This window comes from Anopheles funestus, chromosome 2RL (assembly GCF_943734845.2).
Source record: "Anopheles funestus chromosome 2RL, idAnoFuneDA-416_04, whole genome shotgun sequence".
Lineage (NCBI taxonomy): Eukaryota > Metazoa > Arthropoda > Insecta > Diptera > Culicidae > Anopheles > Anopheles funestus.
This window is the reverse complement of record NC_064598.1, coordinates 64,238,129-64,260,924: the sequence shown is the minus strand read 5'-3', so window position 1 is coordinate 64,260,924 and position 22,796 is coordinate 64,238,129. Positions and strand designations below refer to the sequence as shown.

Below are 22,796 nucleotides of genomic sequence, written 5' to 3'. Positions count from 1 at the left end.
AATGCCACCCTACCTCCCGCTAACGCCACCATTTACAGTGCCACCGTAAGGATCCGTTCTCAGTCCCTTTCCTATCCGGGATTTATTTGTGATTGCTCGAGCGATCGAGCCACACCTTGTGGGAAAGTTTTCCTTTCGACCGAGTACCATAGGTAGCATTGCGAAATGCTGTGCGAGGTGTACTCAGGCCCATTCCGGTATATCCTAGTCTCTCGCTCGTTCTTTCACCACCAAGTCCGTAGTGTTAAAAAGCCGTCGGGCGTTTGTTTTCGTTGGGGGACTCTGCCGGTGCACAGCGGAGGTCCTTCGTAGTGCATCGAAATGTTGCCTCGAACGTTCCTTCCCCTTCCTGGACGGGCAGTTTGTTAGGGTTATGAACGATATCTAACTCCCATTACGATCGCCTGGGAAAGTGGGCAGATGTTGAGACTGACGAACCAGACGATTTACTTCAATGCAACTCGTTTCAGCTCCGTAAGTTGATCTTTGAACTCTGTTTTTGGCGACTGAATTACTTTTGGTAATGACAGCACGAATATCTTTTCACAAGCGTCAGAGATGCGTAAAAGCAATCGTTGTTTTAAATGGCATACATCTTCAAATGTACTCCGCATAACTTTCTTCTTCCCTAGGGGGGAAATAACATAAACTATTGATTAAAGTATCGTGCAACGAATTTATAGCAATGCAATCCGATGCAAATTCTTCTTTGCTCTTCCACACGTTTCCATTGTATAAACGCCATTCGCAGCATAATAAACTAATCGCCCACATGCCACTTCAAGCCCGATAACAAGCTGCGTCGGTGGTCCAAATTGTGGGTCCCGCGTGCGTTTGCAAAAAGTCAGACAAACTCCAACGCCAAAATACCTGCGCCAAACTGTCATCCGTGAGATGATGAATAAATTACTGCTTCGCAAAGCTGCCTTTACCCGTTGCGGACCAACTCATCTCGTGCAGATCGAGACGCACATGCATAGGTAGGGAAATTACTTGGCTTCATTCTCCAAAAACGTATACGATCATGACCGCACCAGACGATGGCGGTTCCGTTGCGTGAATGACTAGCGCAACGGAAGCATACACGCTGGGAAAGGGTGTAGGCGCGAATTCCTCAACTTCTCTTCTTCGTGGGCGTTCGTCCCGACACGCATGTGAAACGTGGGTGAGTTAATGATTTGTCATTTATGCCGTACAATGTACACTAATTCACACCCTTGCTTGCATGAGCCGGTAATGCTTGTCACACGTACATGAGGCGAATGTGTGAATGTGTACATACAGTGGTGCTGCATTTCAAAGCTATTCAGTAAGGTACAAAGGCAACGTATTTTATGCAACAAGAGACTCCTCATTGTCTGTGGTAGTGACATTTGAAATTCCAAATCAATTAACAGGTGACATTGTGGTGGAATTGCATTGAGTGATGACTAACGAAAGTAAAAATCAATGCATTATTTTCAAACCTCATGATTATGTGGAATTCCAATCACGCACAACACCTGAATGATGATTGATTCAAACAATTTTTATTTTTATTTCAACTCCAAATTGGCTGTAATCGTCAACATTTTCACACGATTGACATCCGCCTACAACGTGCGAGGTAAAAAGGCATTAAATATAATCTGTTTTTTTTGTATGCACAATCTTATAAGAAGAACCGTCATTGAATCATATTTCTCAGACTTTATTAGTTTCATAAATCATCTCATGGTTGTGCGGGGAAGGTTTTTGATATCTTTTGCGACAGAAACAGAAATTTAAATATAAATGTTAAACACTTCAACAGGCTCACAATTTCACCCTCCCCCCAAATCGTGCTCGATCCTCGATCGATTATTATCATGATTATTGTTGTCCACAGGTCGCCTGCTAGGCGCAAAAAGATACCCCTTTATCATGTTAGTCCAACGCCTCCACTCGCTGTCGGCTACGCTAGACCAGCTGGCATCTTCGAACGATCGACCCGACCAGCGCAGCTGTAGAGACGCGTTCAATATTTATACACTCAATTAACGCCGAAAATATGCGTTTGCGACGAACCCAACCAACCAACATCTCTAAGGTTTAGATAGAAAATATTTTCATACCACCGGGCATGAGGATCACCCGCGATACCATCGACGCCCACGTGCACCACCCATAGCGGCGAAAAAAAAATGCGCCTGGAACGCGTGAGTTTTGAAGCGAATTCGAAATGAACGGATTCCCTTCCCTGTGAATGCCAACCAGGCTCGATAGTCGAGCCACGTCAGTTTGTCTCGCACGGATGTCGTTGGCTTTTCGAAAGAATGCGATATCTTACCGGAGAGGAGAAAAAAATCTTTGCTTAACAAAGCGACCGTTCAGCGGAGATGGACTAAGTCGCCTTCGTTTGCCAGGTGTAGATCGTACTGTGACGTGAAAGGAGTCGTAGGTGGTGGAATTAAACACCAAATTAATGATCGTTAAGATTTCTTCTTAAACGAAAAAAAACGGACAACATTTTCTTCAGATGTGCAATATCACGAACAGGCTATGAAAAGATTTGTTTGAGAATCAAAGAAAGTAAAAGTTAACGCAATTCAGTTATATGCAACAAAATTGAATGAATGGTGATTTAGTGAAAAAACAAGAATTAGATCCAAAATACCTTTTCATCACATTCTTCAGAGTATTTTTTCAAAGAGTTTTCAGACTATTAATTCAAACAATTTTCAAAAAACATTTATTTATTTACATAATTATTGATAGTAATATGATCGCTCACCCAATCAACTCCAATCATCACCATTGCTGCAGTTCGTAAATTGCGCTGTTCTTTCCCCACGAAGGCAGCATGACAACTTCATTTGTCGATCCATGATCAATCCACTGAAAACCGCTCAATCGCCCGTGATGGAGATTGAGGATCACTGTTGCTCTTCACCGTTGCTATCCGCGGCCAACTCTCGACGCTTAACGTCTCAATATGCGAATCGGTCAGCGCTCGAATCGCTGCACCATCAATCAGTTTCACCGTTTCGCAAACCGGCAATAAACCCATTCAAAGCCTGCCGCCGAACCGTCGCATCGTGTGCGGCTTTACCCTCGTCCTGGTGACATTATGCCTGATAGCCGTGCCCAACGCACCGCAGATCGGATCGGCTGGTGATTGAGAATCACAACCAAAAAAAAAAAACAGAAACACGAAAAGAAATATGCAAATGCGGTCTTGGCAAGTCTTGGGCGAGATTTTGTGATTGTAAGTGATGGGGTTTTTTTTTGTTGTTTTGTTTCTTCAACTGGGCATAGATGATCATATTTTTGCAGCTCCTTAACGTTGGTTGAACGTTGAACTAAGTTGATGTTGAATGAGGAGCATTAAAGTTTTAAGCCTTCCGATTGACGGCTGTCGGCTGGTTGCTAGAACGTGATCAAGAACGGAATCATATCAAGCAATATTAAAATAACACCTAAACAGCAACACAAGCTTTGTAAGCGGGACACTTCGTCTTCCAAATGCTGCATATCCACAACCTCAAGGTGCAACGTTTGGCCGCCGTTCTTGCCCGGTGCGTTGCCAACGACCTTAAGACGCACGATCAGCTGTTCTGATCCGAGTTCAGACGAGATTGAGAGTGTGAGTTTGTTGGATGTTCTCTGCACCTTTTCTTTCGTCCTTTCGCAATCTTTTTCCCCGACTTATTCCAATGTGTTTCATGGTTCTCCAAAATGCATCGGTGCAGCTTTTGGGATGTGTCGATGTTTCATGTATCATTTAAAACTGTTTGTGAGCGAGCGAGACGGTATGCACTGCTTGACACAGTTACGTTAATGCTGCCAACGAATCTGCCCTTTAAACTTGATTGTGCAGTTAACTGCAACGCGGTATTGTGAGAGTACCGTGCAGTTGCCGTCCCAGGCATTATTCTGTTCCTTTTAACGAATGGCTTTCCATACGCTTGGTAAGAAAAAAAACAGTAGAAAACATTTATTTTGGATCTACGAAACGTAACACCGGTCGAACGAGATAAAAGGCATTTGCTAGGGAGTTTTTTTTTCTTTCCTAATTGTAACTCACATCGCTAAAGGTAATGGATTTTAAGATTCGATTTGTTTTTCGGTGAGTTAAGTAGAAAATTTTTTGCGGGTTTCTCGTTACGCACAAATCAGTGCTGAATCCACAGCTCATGAATGAAGTGAATGGCTGGTATTGATAGCAAGGGATATTTGGATTAAGTTAAACAAAGAACCATTTAAAGTTATTTCTTTCCATTGAAATAATTCGTTTAATTTCTTAAACAGACCCAATAACATAATCGTTTTGTTACTTGTTACTTGTATGCACTATTTTTTGTTATTTTAAGTATTAATATATTTTAAATATAATTTACGGTATCAGACCACACCGTTGTTCAACAAATAAAAATAAAAAAAAATAGAATCAAATAAAACCGTCCTGGCAAGCCGTTGTGCAAATAATACAACTCATCCTTCAACGTGAAATGTGCTCAAACCTACCCAAATATTGACAAGGCACGCGCTACACTCGGTCATAAAATTGCGCATATCCTTCGCACGCATGGCCGCATTATGTTTGAAGACTCAAAATCCATTACCAGCTGAAAAGGATAGTTGCCCTGAAGGTACCCTATACACTCAGAAGCGATTCAATCATTTGTTCCGTTTTCTTGTAAGACATACACGCACGCCGAACTGTCTATTTTGTTCAATTTCTACCTGGTCGACTGGAAGAATTTTTCATTTCCTTCTTCGTTCGTTACGCACCTTCACCCACAATACCTGAGAAGGGAGATCCTTCATTTCAGACCTTCCGTACGCCATACCGTAACAAATCCAACTCCGATGTGGTATATTGATGTTGCCAAGGATTCAATCTTGATGGTTGTAGCAAAAAAAACCTCTACGAATGGCTATGTACCAATACGTAGCTTGAACCGTTCTGCAATTGTTCGCTCAGCTGCCATTTAAGCTGCTTTCTTGTGGTCGTGTGCCCATAATTTAGATTCCGGGTGCTGATCTCCGTTTTATCCATTTTATCCCTGACTCCTTCTTAGTTGTGGCGCAATATTTTTAATATAAAAAATTTCAAGTTTGAAAATTATGGTTCAGTTTAAGTCTCTACTAATATAGTAGAATTAAGAACTAGCATTTCGTATTAAAGGAAACTTTTTTTTTTTTTTTGCTCGGTTAGAACGGCCTGGTGAATGTGATCCATGGCGCCAGTTCCACACACGACAGGTCCAGGTATAAAATCCTATCCAGACCGTCGCTCCGTAGCAAGAACTGACTATCACGCTAAGTGATAAAAATAAGTCTAGTAAGCCAAAAATGGTCGGCGTAACCTTAGAGGTCGCTAACCCAGAGCAGAAAGCAAGAAAAGAGAGAGATAATCTTGAAAATGATATCTTAAAAAGGTAAAAACAATACAACTTTTTATGTTATTTGATAGCAAAAGTCATAAAAACAGTTCAATATATCTCAAGAAATTTAATTCGATCATTTCCAATATCGCCCAGACTGAGCAGCTACACCTTTCTATTCATCAAACATTACATTTACAACAACAAAAAATCCTGCGGCAATGAACTTACCATCTTGTACATCCAACAGTGATCGTTACAAAAGACAAATTGTGTAAACAAAGCTGATGACACGCTTACCGTAACACCCTCCATCGTCGTGGGCAACTTTTGTTGCTCAGACAATGTGCCGCCATCGACGTCCCATTCCGCCACCTTCGCAATCGTTCCTTTCGTACCTGAGCTCTGCCCTAAGATAGCCCGCCTGGCCAGCATGTGTCCGGCCAAGCGATGCGTTATCGAATTTACAATTTGTAGCCTTCCGTAAGTTGTCAAATAGAGTACGATAACAAAAAAAGAAACATGCCTTAAGAAAACGAGATCCTCGGAAGGATGTTTATCTGAGTGGAGAGATCCCCTGAAGATGATGACAGCTTCCACACCGGACGATATGTTCTCCTTCTCGATTATCGATCCCAAGCTCGGGCAATCTGTTGACGAAGGTTTTCGGTGGACAACCACGCTCAGCAACCGCCACGAGATGAGTTTATGTATTCCACACGACTAAACCACGATGAGGGATGATTTACGATCGCAACGGACCGCCAACCAACGCGCTATAAACTTCACGCTTATTATGTGCGCAACGTGGTAGTAACATCGAGAGCCTTTGCCTGCGTCACGTTGTCAACCAGCGTGAATTATAGGTGGTTGGGTGACATTGGTAAATTAAATCAGCACTATTCTAAGCGCGATCAGCGCATTCTGGAAGCCGACCATTAGATGCCGGGCAGATGATTCAATGTTTAAAAACCCATAAAACAAAGCATTGGCAATGTGGGGTGAAGTGTAGTTTATTTACTCAAACTCGGTGGTCGAACATTCTGCTTGGCTAACATCATGTTTGTTCGATTATGATAATCAGTGCGAACAAATCTCAGAAACATCTCCAGTCGATCCTAATGGTGATGAGAATGGTAAAATTACCCTAAAGTAGAGTGGAACGGTTGTACAGCCCCATACATCGCAGGGAAGTAAGCGATGGAAGCAAATCACCATCGTTCTTCGGTACAACCGGTTACCGGAGCGATGTTTTGCTTCCCAATGGGAAAAAAAAGCTTTGGGTACGCGGGATATGATTTACGAGTCACCGAGCGAAACGATAATATAAATGTTCTACCGATCGGGAACACATGTTTACAATCGGTCCACCGTCGGAGATAATCACCAGCGAGCAACATTATGTGAGCGTTTGTTTCGATAAGCGCCGATAAGAAGGTTTGGTATCGACATGCATGGTGTCGTTCACCTCGTGGGATGAACGTTTCGGGTCTTGTCTTACACCATACAAATTCGGGTTCGGTCGGTGAACGGTTCAATCTTTTGCTAAAAGACTCAATTTGGCTTAATATATTCCAAGCTTCAGTACTCGCTAGTTTGTAGCACTAAATGGCTACAACTTTATGAGCTAATTTTTAATACCTGCCAAATTAAATCATTTTGCTGTATAATTTTCTAAATGCTTTTTATTCGCATGAAAAATAATTCTAACATATTCCAAACGTGTGCCAAATGATGGCTTCATCCGTTCATTCTACAAAATGTACAACAACGAGCAAAAAAACGAAGGCGATTAATTTCCTTTTGCACAGTGGATCGAACATCTTTATGCCAACAAAATCCGTCTCCGTGCTGAAAATGGAGCCCGAACAACGTATCCACAAGTGTAGAAGCAGTGGAATCAAAACAACGTTCCTTCTTAAAACAGAAACCTACATTCAGGAGATAAAAATTCCTCCCCCGTATACGTAACAGCACCGCGGAACCATAAAATGGATTGAAATCAAAGCAAACAGTGTTCGGTGGGGCTGGTGGGGCGACCGGAGTTTGGTCGCGTAAATCGGTCCTTTTGGTTCGGTGGTTCGGTTTAGCATTTCATGAGCCCGTCCGTTCCATGGTCATCTTTCAACGAAACAAATTGGATGGCCGTGGATGTGAAGATGCCTTAATTCTCTCCTCGTGTCGTGAACATAAAAACAGTGGCACGTACACACACGCAGTACGCGCCCCTTTGGGGTGGATGGGGGGTAAAGCGGCTAGATTCGCTACTCTTACACCGCAAAGAGGAATCGGAAGCCATCAAATTCAATTATCCTTAATGAATTCAAGCGGGATGCATTTTAATGCTACTACCCCCCAAAAAGCGGTGCGCCACGATATCTGATATCGTTCAGTGCTGCAATCGGTACAGACACACACACACACACCATGATCGTGGACCCTTCACCTCACTGGTGTTTGTGTGATGCAGCGCCACTGGAAGCGCCATCAACGGACAAGACGGCAGAGACGAAGTTTTGCAGTTTCGTAGTAAAACGCACACATTAGAATTGTTAATGAAGCACATGTTCCGGCAAAAAAACACGCAGCTGAACTTCGCCACCCAAGCTCGTCTTCCTGCTTTATATTTTTGAGAGCAGTCGCATTGTAGCGGTTCCACGTTTGACCCTTAACGATGCCCCACCCACCCAGTTACCCAGTGGCCACCCGCTACACGTCCGGCATAGAAATAGGGTAAGAATTTCGAAATTGTTTCACTGTGCACTCGATGCTTCCACCTACCTTCGGTGGCAATCGACGGTACGACGCCTGTGGCAGGAAGGAGCGACGCACACAAAACACGTGCTAGCGGTTCAGTTCTCGAGAGTTCAACCACGGCTCGTTTGTTGCATAAACGCACGCAAAGACGACTGGAAGCGTCGACGGGCCGCTTTTTTTTTTGACGTACGCAGGACGTATGTTTGATTCATGTTTGTTGGGGTGGTCTAATTTTATTGGACACAAGTTTTTTTTTCTTTTCTTATAGATTCCATCTAGCAGCAATTTCGAACGAAGCCCTATGGTTCATAATTGTCACGCGGCAACATTCTGCATAGTTCCAGAAGAAAGAGTTTTCTTTTCCAACGTACAGCGGCAATGGTGTGATAATTCGTTCGGAAGGAATGTTGTTCCGCAGCGTCATAAATGTTGGATAGAAAATCTTCTTGTAACAGCCGTGTTCATTCAAATCAGCATCTGGTAGAGCCACGTACGTTGGCATATGTAGCTGATTTTTATATAATATTTGAATAAATTGATTTAAAAGGTCGTAAATTGAAATAAAGTGGAGCAGATTGAGTATATTTCTTTATATTGATGGTAGATTTATTTCAAAAGTTTGCTTACCAATTAGTTTGTTGAGATGTACGAATTTATACAAGTAAGGATATCCTATTATTACGTGATCAAGGTACAAAATTCTAGTTCATTCCGCCCATAACCGCTATTTCCCAAATGTGATCTACAGCGACCTTAGACATGACAAGAAACATGACATGACATGACTTTTGAAAAGTGCGTTAAGGAGAATTTTCCTCTTGGATATGTGGTATGATTTTTTTTTTTTTTTCAAAAAACCAATTTTCAATTTATTCTGATAGTTTTCATCCGATTTAAATTGAACTAAACTTGATACAGGCCGTTGTTAAGAAGAAAAAAATATATATAAAATTTTACATACCTCAAGATTTTTTATTATTTATTTATTATTATTTTAATTTATTATTTATTATTATTTTTTATATTTATTAAAATAATATAAGAAAAAAATATTGTAATGTTTTTTTTCAAAACCATTCAATAATAGAAGCATATTCGAGCTCACCCAAACTAAGGAATACATTACAGATTGTTTTTAGTTACATAAACTTTCATCAGAAAAAGAACGATTTTGCTGACGCTTACATGCCACATCCAAGTTAAAAAGATAAGTTTCATATTTGATCCAAAATTATCTATCATAATTTGATGACGTCAGTAAAAAGTTACGATCGTACGGTTAAAGGCGGATCTAAAGTTTGAACTGCACATCGACTACTCAGGAATAGCCTCGGAAAGCTTTCGCTCGTCGCCGAAATTGGATCACAATGCACACCCACGCGCGAGAATTGGTCATAAACTAGCGTGTATGCACCAAAAAGAAGAAAAAAAATCAAATGTCGTAAAACCAGGCATCACATGCAGAAGCAAGCCCAACCAGTGACAATCCCGCTCGTGGGGCGTTTATCAATCGAACTAATGAAAGTCAACGTCAACGACGGGGAGGTAATGGTGACCTAGAGCATAGATAGTCCACCAACCTAGCAGGCCAAGACAAAAGGACGAGCGCACGGAACGAGACATATCAGATTCCGGCAGCAAATCGATAGAAGTATTATGCACCATCAAGACGGAAAGGCAGGCGCATAATAACAACCCCAAAAAAAAATACACGAACGCTCACACGAACGCCCGGACGAAAGATAATAGAAGCGATGCTGAACACGAAACATCATCCACTGGGCGAAGTAGTGAAGTAATTTATTTCTGCGGTAAAACGTGCAGTTTGCTATTCCTCACCATAGGGCCCACGACACTCACGGAACGGTTTCCGAAAGCCGACCGGAATCGCTGGTGACGGCAGTGGTGTGTAGATGGGAAAAATTGTGTAGCCGTAAGCGGTTACTTCGTCCTGCACGATACGCGGCAAAGGGATATGTCCGCGACGTGGTAAGGAGCGCCAGTTTTACGACGTTACTTTCCTCGCTATTGCACACATTTGTAGGATTTTCTACGCCCAATTTTCATCGCCCCTTGTACGACAAACCGCTTTCTGCCGGGGTTGAATTTTAAACGGGAAACGGATTTCATCTTTTTTTTTTGGCGAAAACTTACCGATCAGCTGCATTCGAAGTTTTGCTGTATCATTCAAAAGCTGTGCATTCCAATATCGCGTAGCCCAATTGCATCCCACCTACGTAAGAACGGCATCGTCGGATGCGATGTTTAGGGTGAGAAAATTCGGTGGAAAAGGTCATTTCGTACTACGACGCAGAAAATCACCAACGTACCGAAGGGTGACTGGAGATGTGTAAAGGAATTTATATTACGTGAGACCAACTGTACGGTTTGCAAGTTCGTCGTTTCTTGTCCCGGACAATGCGTAGTCATTACGCAGCTATGAATCAAGCATTTTAGGTCAAACCAAAAGCCAAAGGGGGTGGCAAACTGTTGACGTCGTCGTGCGAATTCCTTGAGGTACGTCTCCTAGAAGAAGAAATTGCAGCTGCGTCATTTTCGACGCGTGTGAAATTTTGTTCCTTGCTGCGAAGAACCTTTCTCTAATATTACGTAGCGGGCAGGTTATAGTAAAATAATTTATAGTTAAAAATAGAATAGCAATCAACATTTTCTTGGACATTGCACAGATTGTCATACGAACCTTAACTCTTAAAAAGAATAAATCACAAACATGCAGTAATTAAAACAAGTTACTATCGTTGACTATACGGCTATATTAATAAAATCACATCATATGATTTAAAATATTTAACCACCTTGATTCCTACTACGAAATTTTCTATTATTTTATATCACCATTTGATGCTAAGAATGCAACCATTTGTGAAATGTTGCTTACAAATGCGCGATCACCCCAAGGGTCGAAGCCGAACACCGATCAGTTCCGTCGCATAAATTTGACCAAAATTCTATCTTCTACGAAAATAATCCCCATTGGAAATGGCCGCTCTTGCTGGTCGTTTATTGTCCCAACCACCCCGTTTGCTCCCGCATCTAGCAACGCGTCCTATCAAACACGCTTATAATCTCTGTTGAGTCCCCTTGTGCCACGGCCAACGGCAGACAGCGTAACACCCAGCGGTTCAAACAATTGTTTTGAATAAGCAAAAAGCAACATGACATGGTAACATGACATTACTAGAAGATGTGCTAAACCAGCAGCTGTGCCAACTACGGGTCCAAACAGGCAAGCCATCATTATCATCCGCATCGTCCCGTGAAGATTCCAGCAAAGACGCGCAAAGACTCGTAGCAAAAGGGGGAATCCAACACAATGCACATAAAAAATAAAGATTTAGTCCTCATCGTGCTACAGCTTTTTAGCGCCAGAGGTCCTTAAGACACGGGAGAGGGATAAACGGTAAAAAATGGGAAAAAAGGTGTACAAGACGGTAGAAGTGAGGGGCAAAGGAAATGAAAAATGGAATCAAAGCCTAGGGAGAGAAGGGCGTCTTACGCAAGTAATGCAAGACAGTAGCGGCAGGAAGGATGAAAAGTGCGCAATTTCCGCCTAGCACTAGCGCTGGCGGCGAAGGGGTAGGCCATTCTGTCGAGGGTCCTTCGTGAAAAGGGAGAAGATCCGGAAAAACCGGTCCACAACAAAAGCGCGCCAATTTTCTTCGGCCCTGCTGTCTTGTCTCTTCGATAGTGCATGCAATTTTTAAACAAAGGAACCACCCTTGGGGTGGTGGATTTAGGGTAGTTGGGAGGGAGACTCGAATTTCCTCAAAATCCCGATCCAGCAATACAGCAAATACCGACGTTTACGCACACCCGATGCCGATTTTAGTTGAACCGCAAAACGATCATCCCTTTCAAAAATCGCTACTTCAACACTAACGTTCATTTCTCGCGCCCCGGATCTAAACACGGTAAGCAAAACGTGCTCCGGAAGCGGTAGAAACAGCAGAAACAAAACAAAAACAAAAGCGTGCTAAGCCGGCAAATGCGTATGTGTGCGTGGTAGCGCGCGAGCTTCGGCATTCGCACTCGGCCGTCGGTGCTTCGGGTATGTGAAAGAGACAAACAACGCGCAAGCGAACCCAACAGTGTCACGGACCGTGTTTACATAGGTGCGAAAAGGAACAGTGAACGAACCGCGTACGAACGGGAACGAGACGGTGAGAAGCGATGCTACTTTTGCTTCTCTTCATCAAGCAAATACTCACGGGTAAAACATTTTCAAGCGAATATCAAACTGAGACTGAATTTTATTTTCAAATAATCGTTCTTCTTTTACCTCTCAAGCGTGCGGACGTGCGTCGTGTTCCCGTTTCCACGCTAACTTCGTTTCGGTAGTCTAGCGCAGTAGGCGACGTTTTTCGTTTTGCAGGTTTTTAGAAACGGGGACCTGCTTTCAGTGTTGTAGATGACAGAAAATATACATAGGTGAATTATTAGTGTGTAGTTAACACCCGCGCCAACAATTATCGAAATATTGTTCTCCAAGCCTGATTTCTATTCGCGCGCGCTTTTCTAGTGCAAGTGAGCTCGGTCCACACGTGTGGGGGTGGTAGTTTGCTGCGGAATATTCCGACACTAAAGGATAAATTCTGCTCATTACAGCCTCTGGCATGAGGTGTTTAAACGCTGTGATTTGTGACTACCAGGTGTTTGTGGGGTAAAAGTAAAATAGCTTCATTCAATACTACGAAAAATACAAAACAAGTCCTGCCAAACGTGAAGGATATCATACATTACCCGTTACAATCTCTAGCCCGTCAACAGCATAAATGCTGTTCGTATCACAATTTTGACAAAACTGTGCCAAGAAAAAGTGTACAAAACTTATACCCGTCACAACTACGGGTTTTTGTTCCGAAAAGCTTAGCAAAGTGCCGTAATATCGTGCTTATGTGTGTATTTCTGCCAGGATAGCGATCATATTTCAACGTTCCCATTCGTGTACAATTCTTGATCGGAGAGCTAGATCCGAGAAAAAAAAATTCTATTACGCCCGTAACTGTGCATTATCAGACCCGGTGTGTTGGAGAGTAAGGAAAAAAACGCAAACCCATCATCGAATCCACCCGATACCCCTTCCAAATGACGCACCTATCGGCAGGACACTACGTCATGGCAGCTGTGTAAAAACATCCGACAACACAGTCGAAACCATCTTTACCGGCGAGAGGTGTGTGTGCTGTAGCGGATTGCTTGCATAAAGTTCTTCCCGGTGTACGTTGATGTGTCGTTTGCTGGTGCGTGATTACTCAACACGAGCATTAGCCGAAAACATGTTAAGCGTATTGTGAAAATTAGCGCAAAACACAAAGTGAAGTTTTCGAGTGTTTCTATCGAGTACACAACTGCAGTTGATCTGATCGTGCTTTTCTCCGTTCCGTATTGTGCGTGGGTTGTGTCCGTTGTCGATATCAACAAGAGCCAAGTTACACATGTCCTTGTCGTTTAAATGTGATGAAAAAAAGAAATGTAACCATCATAAATCAATCTACGTAACTAAGTGTAGTGTAATTGCAAGAAAGCAAAAGTAAAAAATATCCTCCATACCCAACGCCTACTAACGCGCATCACTTATCACAGTTTCCTAGCGTACCGTCTTGGTGATGAAAGGTTTGATCTGTATTTGAAGTGTGTATCGAGCGTTGTTTGTCAGTGAGCGCATAAAAGTTCGTGTTAACAAGACACCCTTCGAAAAACGAAGCGAGAACGGTGGTCAAGGAGAAGAAAATTTGCCGCACAAATTGAAAACACGTAGAAAAACATCAAGCCCCACGTCAGGCGGAAGATATAAATTCAAACCCATGCATGGTAAGTGGAAATATCACTTCTTTTTTTTTGTTGCATCACCATCTGGATGAGTCTGCGACACAGCTTGCTTGATCGAGGAAACATCAGCAGTGATGCAGCTTTCACAAGCAGATGGTCTAATTCGATGTGTTTCTTTTTTTGCTGTGTAAATCGTCAAATGCCGCCGGCTAACGATACTCTGCTTTTTTGCGAACGTCTTGAATTTGGAATGTTTTTTACCAAAATTTCTTTTGACATAAGACATTGAGAACCAGAAGTGAAGGGTTAGAAGATCACCCCCCGCAAAGGGACAATCGTTCAGTGGGTGCTTCATCAGAAAAAACAAGCAAACATCTCGATGACCAACCGAGCAGGAAGAGCTTATTAAAAGATCCTTCCTCTTTTGCTACACTTAAGAAGCTCATGCCATTACGGTAGAGCTTTTCGTAGTGATCCTCGCTCATTCCGACGGCGTGGGAAGAATCGTCGCCGGATCTTGAAACCATTTGCGTTGGTTTTCGTTGGTTGTTTTTCTTTTCACCTCATTTAGCTCCACATTTAGTCCTCCCTTTCTTTTGTGCATATTTTATGCCGAAACGTTTGCTTAACTTCATTAACTGATCGCTGGTGTTGAATGGTTGAATCACACATACACACACACACACTGTAGTGTCGCGCCCTTCTCAGGTCGGGTGTTAAACTTACGAAATTGATGCTGCCGGCCGCCAATCTTTTTGAGGGCCCCCTTTTTTCTGCCGCCGCACAGGACAGGAAGTGATGCTGATTACGCCTGGAGCAGCATCCATCGTGTCTACCTTATCGTTTCCCATTTTCAAGCTCCCCTGAAAGATTTAGGGCACTCACACATGTGACGGTAGAAAATTGTCCCACGAGTAACGCCCGCTCGGCCCAGGACCATCATCTTTAACAAAAAAAAAACCCTCACTTCGGGTCGGCACTAAAATGTCACCGATTCCCTCCAGCACCGGAATCGGCCGCCAACGATTGTGGCGGTACCCACCATTTTAATGTTGTACGGTGGAGTTTAGCAGTGTGCGATTCCGCCATAAAAAAAAAAAAGAGTTGATCGCCCGTCCACGGCGATGGGAATCAACGAAACTCACAGACGAAGCGCACGATGGATTGCAATCTTCTACGGCCCGTACAAAATGGCTTGTCTTTTTTGGGGCGGATGCGGGAGTGAGATATGTTGAAGGTGTTCCTCTCGCGCGATTTCCCTTCTTTTGGGGATATCAAACTGGTGATCATCGTCATACCTCAAAAAATCTATGCTCAAGAGCGCATTGTCTGTGTGATTCCATCAACTTTTGTCGGATAGCGAAGCAAAAAGAGCTACGGCGAAGCAAAGGCGGATTGATAAATTGTTATCGTTTCCGGAGGATGTGAGCATGTCGCGCCTGGGTTCGTGTCCGTCTCTAAAGTTCCATGCGTGCCTAGTGTGTGTTGGGGTATTTGGGACATAGGGCAATAAAAAAGCAAAATCATACGGTTAAAATAGTCAAACCGTCACCATAATGAGTTCGATGTGATGCTGCGCCGACAGCCCGTTAAATATTGGAGCATTCATCATGGACTGTGGAGCAAATGCGTTAGATCTTGACCGTCATTTTGCATTAACTCAGTCTCGGTTTTTATATTCTAGTTCAATTTTAAATAATACTTTTCATATCCTTACGCCCTTTCTGTTTCACTTACGAATGATATTAAAGTTTAAGTAATATTTTAAACAAAACGAAAAATGGAAACAACGGCCATACAGTAATAAATAATTCTGTTGAACCGTTATTATTTCACTATTTTTCTGACATAGAATATTGGTTTTAAGGACTCTTCACTGCTAATGGAAATGGCAAGCAAACATTTTTTTGGATCCAATTGGATGATCTTCTCTTAACAATTAAATAAGACAGTTAGCTACCCAAATTGTTGTTTTTTTTTTTTGGGAGAAACAGAGAACCCACGGAACCGGAAATGGAGTCGTCGCTACTTTCTTAAGTCCCACATGTGGTGGCAATGGTCAAGATGTGTTTTTGTGGCATGCGAATTGAAGAATATCTCTAGGAGGGGTACTGAAACATTTTCGGAGAAACCAGCAGACTTTCTTGTCGCCATGCACACCAGATGTGACGGCTTGGCAGACATGAACTTTTTTTTACATGTTTATTTAAACATAATCAAACTATTATTTTAGAACAGAAATAGTGGTGCTCAGTTTTTCAAGTTGTCGTGTTTAGTAACAAAATCCCGATGAAAATAATTTTAAAAAAATATTCTAACAACAAATGTCCTTGAATACTGCTATTTCATAGCAATAGTAGAAAATTGTTCCTCCCAAACGCCCTTTACGGAGTTAAGTTCATTGCTATTACATGTGTTGCATGGTCCTTGAAATCAGCACAACATGCTCTACTATCCACTCCCGTGAAAATAGTTACTCTTTGGGTGGAATTTATACTGACAGACCAAAAAAAAAGTACTACAGACTGCACATTATGAATAGAACATGCCGAATATGTTACGCTCCCGAACTGGCAAAATGGCCGTTAAACACGAGGCCGTCCAAATAAACGTGTTACGACTGACACATATTTTATGCGCATACATCATTGCGTAGATCTTTCCTGTAGCTTTTCCCATTCTACTTTGCCACGATGCTCCGCCGTTCGCTGAGATATAACTCGCAATTTCCCCCAACGCAAGGGGATGGGGAGGGGTTCGGAATGGAAATCGTTTGATAACCAAACAACAGAAGAAAAAAAACATACACATAAAAAGAGGTACATTGTCCATCCGTCTCACTCAACCACTCTATGCAAATACACTCGGCTAGTACGCCTAAGCATGATCGCCTTCGTAATACGCCATATTCAAAGGTTGGTCCTGGCTGGCGGCGCATGGTGTTGCTTCTGTAAGCAACCGATTACATCACATTCAAATAGCTTCAGCGTGGTTGCTACGGAATCGGAAGGACATTGTGCGCTTTCCCACTACACAAGCTGCACTTCAACTTTTACCAATGATTCACGTGGCCCACGAAGTACCCAGGAAGACCCAGGCCCGTAACCCGTAACGTTCTAGCTGTTGCGGTACGGTTTCGTGCGGTCACTCCCTCAAACCAGTGACAAAAAGGCTATTTTGCTCTCGTATTATTTTCCATTGCGTGCATAAATCCATTGCTAATCGGGGGCTGTGGGACTGAAACACAAAACCCGCGGGTGTACGTATGTGTGCGATTGACGCGCGGTCGAAGAAGTAGAAAAAACGTGGCATCAACGACCAACCACGCGAAGTGCGAATTCAAATTTCCTTTCCTTCGAGAATGCCTACAATGGCACATGTTATGTTAGCTAATGAGTTAATGCTTTGGTTATATGAATGTTTTTAAAACATTTTTTTTACCTTAAAAAATTTTGTTACTCCTGTATCACTGATTTTTCACTGATATTCAGTAACGCATAAAAAACACATATTTGCACCTAAATTTGGAAGTTTTGATCAACATTTTAAAAATAATAAAACTAAACCCTCCCGTGCGATTGGAGTGGGTGGTGTAGTATTTCTTGCTGATGGTACATAATAAGTAAGTCAACGCAAAAACCCTACCGTCCCCCGGCCTTACGCATCAGCGATGCACCGATATGTTCCATTCATTACTACCCTCAATTGTGCAAAACCTACTACCATAAGGGAAATTTCCCGCACGATAAGCATTTTAATTGCTACGTACACAGCAGTGATCACTAAATAAATGAAAACAAATAAAAGAAACTGTTGTACACCATTGGACAAACGCTTGAATCAATGTGTTAAAATGAATGTGTGCGATCCATTATTAACTATTTTATTATTGTTTTGTTTTTGAAAACGCATCTACAGCTGGCATACTGTTTGAGCGTATGATACAGTCGACCTTAATTTCCCGTTCTGGTTCGTATGTGAAGCTCGTACGATCATTATCTTCGGCTCTGACCGATTAAATCATTCGTTGATTATGCAGCAAAACTGCTATCGATCGACTAAATGAACGGAACCGCCCGACTCGATGTCTGACCCGTGGTCGTTCCCGGTCAACACCAAGCAATCGTCCACTTCCCGAGGTCACAGGCGAGGTCTTTCGCGAAGAAGGTGTTGCATCCATCCCGTTGGAGTTCCGGGAGCCGTTGCGAGGGGTGCAATGCTGGTGACGTACGAGGAAAAGATTGCCATGTCAGCGCATGCCGTGCCCTGTGGAACCTTCCCAGAGAGCTTTGGTGCGTCGGCGGTGCAAGAGAACGATGTGCACACGCGTTTGCATTGGAAATTAGCATATGAAAATTTATGAGCTACAATCGCGCCTCGAACGAACCGAGAGACCTACGGGATCGGTTGTCTTTGACTGAAGAAGTCAAAAAGGAAAGCTGAAGCCAGTGGAAGGCGACCTTAAACGGGAAAGGTGCTGCTGCACGAAATAAAAGTAAGCATATAAGAAAACAAAAAGAAATTGTTGAGTTTAACTAATGAAACGCAACTAACAAAAAAAGGCTTTAAAAGTGGAGAAGTCTTTCTACTGCTATCTTCAACGCTCAATAAGATAAGCTCCTTTAAGACTCGGTTTTACGAAACAAGCGCGTAGTAAAACTAAACCAAACGTAAAACAAATTTTGTAGCACCTTGAGACAGTAGCACTTTTAGTAAACTTTCATTCCGGCACGTATAAAAACCGTGATACTGTTGCAAAGCGTTTTTGTAAACGTGTGCAGGACTATAGAGGATCAAAAGCCAAAATCAAAACAGTCTCAAAAGCCTCCTAGGCGAATGTTTTCCAATGGCGTATTTTCAAACTAAACGCTACTCTAAAAGGGCTTTTTTTACATGGTAACATAATAAGGAAAGTGCTGTATGTATCAAAATGAAAAGTAACTTTTTTTTAAAACATGCCAGAGAAATATTTGTTTTGGCTTGCCGGGACAGAGTTGAGTTGTCTGGTGTCTGGAGGAGTAGATGCGTGTGTGTCCTTGGGCAGGCGGTACGCCAAGTTTGCAGCCTAGAGCTATTGTTACCACGTATTTCATCACGTTTGACGCTACGCTGATTTTGCATTATTTTTGTTAGCAATTAGATTCAAACAGCTGTCGACATTCGTACATCACACGAAGAACATTGTAGGAAAAATAGGGAATGAGAGAAGCATTTATTACATATTTTTTGTTAGAATATTCACATTAGATATCTGTTAGTTCCCGAAATTTTCGATCTCCTAGTCAAAAGTGCCGTTTGACCGAGTTATCAACGGCAAATATACAAGAGCTTTTTTGACAATACAACCAGGCCACTCTTTTAAGGATTAAAAAAAAATCGTTTTTTTGGACATCTCAGATTCCTTCCCACACAGCCATCGCCGAAGTGTTCGATAAATTCTTTTTACATAAGTAGACCCACAATTAAATCTCTCACCATGTTCGAACAATTCAACAATATATCAGAACAATAAATTTCCTGAAATAGTTGCGACACTATTGGTAGTGGCATTTCCTTAACTTTACTCTATTATGAAATGGGACAAATTACAGCACCACAGTCCAATTATTGTTCGCTATTAGTTAGCCGATGACGCTCAACCATAGTCAACAATTTCATTCATAAATACGCGCATTGGTTTTGCTTTGCGCTTCGCTGTATGAAAAGGCGAAACATCGAAAACAAAACACCCCTGTTTGACCGGTAGTACATGCTGGCAAACACTGTTTTAGCTGCGTTGCACTTTGCATCGGTGTGGCTTGAACACATGAAGTTCTCCCGCTAACGCATCGCTACTAAGCGTAATTTAAATGCCAGCGTATGATATGGTGTCTAGGTTTGATGTGGGAATTTGCTTTAGTTTTCGGAAGAAATTAGATTTATTTTAAATGTCGATTTTTATTCCAGTGAATTGATTAATGTAATATCCGGAAATTATGACAGTAAGCCAAGTATGATCGTGAGCATTTCGAATCCAGTCGTAAAGATCGTAACAATTCGTACTCTAATCGTTGAAATTTTTGTTGTTGTATATTTCACTACTCATTCAGCATACTGCCAAAGGTGAAGGATGTGATAAGGCTTGGACTGATGGCCATTTGTTTTCTTCTATATTCTCTGATTATTTTTGTTCTTCTATTTCATTCCATTTACGCAGCAACTGCCTCGTTTTCAATAGAAGTTATGAAACAATTCAGATCTCGTCCAAACTCATGCTTTTTGGTTTTACTAATATTGTATTATTTTCAATATAAATTCAAAAACTTATTTTAAAGCTTCCTGTACTGATTATTGTCATTATTGACAATCTGATTATTGGGATTACTGACAATAATCCGATATTTCCTAGTGGATCATTTCGTGAACACTACTTATTACAATTGAATTGTTTACGTTAATTTTTGTTTAGTTATCAGAATTGTCAAAGTTTACCGAATTTGTACCAGATATTCATGCCAAATGAAACTTCTTCAAGCGAATAGTAAAAAAGAACGAGAAGTCAAACAGTAATCATTTGCCACCAATTTTGCACGGTTGCGTTTGCGTACACGACACGGCTCCTCCTTTCGGACGATTTTTTAGACACGGCGAAGATTTTCACCCCAATGTTTTGGCACCATACCCAACACAGTTTGTTCACCGGGAGATTCACGTGTGCCACCACCAATATGGGAGCTTGTTTGGCTGGCGTTCATATTCATGTTTGTATCATCTTTTTTTCTGTCGTGTTTATTTGTGCTTCATTACGTACGATTTTTTGGCTCAAATTATCATGCCACAACGATGCGACGCCCTTGCGTGCAGATCCCGAAAACACGCCTACAGTTTGGCTCCTTCACGGTTGGAAGCATTCTTGATGAATCTTCCATCACCTCCCAGTTTACGTCCATGAACACAAACACCCCAAACAGATCGGGCGATCTTTCGCCTCCCCCCGGAGAGTTGCGGAGCCAAAATTAATAGGAAAGGAAAACATCCAAACGCACCCGGTAACAGTGCGCATGGAATAGATATTCTTCCCAACAATCATTTGCTCTACTTCACAGCTGCGGGTGTGTGTGGCGTTAAAACAAATATTTAATTCACACCGTCCTAGTCTCTGCTTGGAGCTCCTGGCGAGCGTACAATAGCCGATTTCTGGGTGTGATGTCGATCAACCTGTTCTTCGATTCGATTGACGCTCGATCGGAATTCCTGCTGCGTGCAGTGGAGCAGTCCTGTGGAATGCTGCCACCTGCCAAACGGACTGATGTTGCCCTTCGATCACTTCGATCACGACACATCTCCTTTGTTTTATTTTGTGCGCTACCCTCCAGCAACCGCCAGGTACCGAAAGGTCCACTCGCCCCCAATCGTCTGTGGATTAGAAAACCGACCTGTCGTCGTATTACTCCTTTTATGCTGTGGTACATTCTGTTCAACCCCTTCGTGGAGCACAAATTAGCGCAATGTCGAAGGCCCTGTTTCACGGAGCATGCTTTCCTATGATTTGTGAACACTTTCCAAACCAGCCCCGAACCTTTTTTTTTACTTTACATGGATGTAGCTGTCGTGGACCCTGCAGGTAGGCAATTCCAAGCAAACGGATCACGCATGTTTCGCTCGGGACCTCCACGTTTATTCTTCTGCGGCATCTTGTTGGCCGTATGGGGGAGAAAAAATGAAACACATATCACCCCAAAAAACCTCCCGGTAGACGAATATTAAAATGATAAATTTGACAGATCGAGGCCTTTGGGGAGCTTTTGGAGACGAAAACGCACAAGAAGGACAAGATGATTCCAAACGGGTAAAATGGTCGAAATGCTCTGTTCGTGCACTAATGGCGCAGGATTATTCAGGTTTGCTACGATACGAAACCCCCCGAAAAACGCGCTACTCCTGTCAAAGCATCGCCCCAACTCGTTACCCCAGGTGAGAGATCATTAGCCTTGGTAGCGCGTTTTCGGACGTTCGCAATTCGGCAGCAAATTGTTCTGTGTTTGGTTGTCCAAGACGAAAAATGTAATGCCCATACCCTAGTAGTGACGATGGGCATGGTGTCGTATTTTCTATGTGCGCTCAGATGTGCCGTAATACGGTGTAGATTAGTTTCTGTATATGAGACCCAAGCGTGTAAGGCGGTCAGATGATCGTGGACACATGTTTCGGAATGTGCACTAATAGGGGGTGCACTTAATATATCATGTTTGAAATGATATTGGAAGAAATTCACAGGGGTTCACTACACACTGCGCCGCTTGTTTTACGATCCTCAACGGCTAGCATAGGTGGTACTACCTTTTTCATCTGTCCTCCAACCGGCAGATATTTTATGCCATACCATTTCGGCGACTCAACCGAACGTCAGGTCAGCGTTGATCGTTTCGCTCGATCTCATTAAGCGACGGCTACCAGAAGGCCGGGCGGGACAAAAGATTGATCATTGAATTTGTTTTCGGCAGTCGAGTTTGCTTGTTGAAGTGGTGCTTTGCGGTATTCACCTTTGCGTCCGAGTTAAGTGCTTTTGTTTGATTAATAATGATAATGTTATACACACGCTTTCACGTTTTGGCTGACATAGTTAATGCCATCACGTCACAGAGGTGTACTGGAGTCACATAAACAACTCCTCCTTCCTTGGGAGTTTTGATGTGTTGGTAGTAACATATCGAAGCTGGAAACTTGGTCGGAAGGCATTTGATCCTTTACACATTTTACGGATCTACTCACATTCTGAGCACCCTTTGGTGACCTTCGTTTGTAAAAGTATAATTTGTGCAACAAATTGCGGTAGTTAAATTATCCAATTTTGTAAGGTTAATAAGTAAACTCGTACACGTTTTTGGTTAAGATTTCATTGCACTAGTTTCCTATTTCATA

The 22,796-nt window shown here is 42.4% G+C and overlaps 1 protein-coding gene across 3 annotated transcripts in view; it reads left to right on the top strand.

Moving 5' to 3' along the window:
- Positions 1-12,882: 12,882 nt before the first annotated feature.
- Positions 12,883-22,796, top strand: part of LOC125764661 (zinc finger protein 860) — a 76,750-nt gene continuing 66,836 nt past the window's right edge. For all 3 annotated transcript variants that reach the window (XR_007418479.1, XR_007418478.1, XM_049429100.1), the window contains exon 1: positions 12,883-13,937. Coding sequence is in view for 1 of the 3 variants with exons in the window: in XM_049429100.1 (XP_049285057.1) it covers positions 13,935-13,937 (3 nt within the window). In the remaining 2 variants the exon portion in view is untranslated. The remainder of the gene's footprint in view (positions 13,938-22,796) is intronic.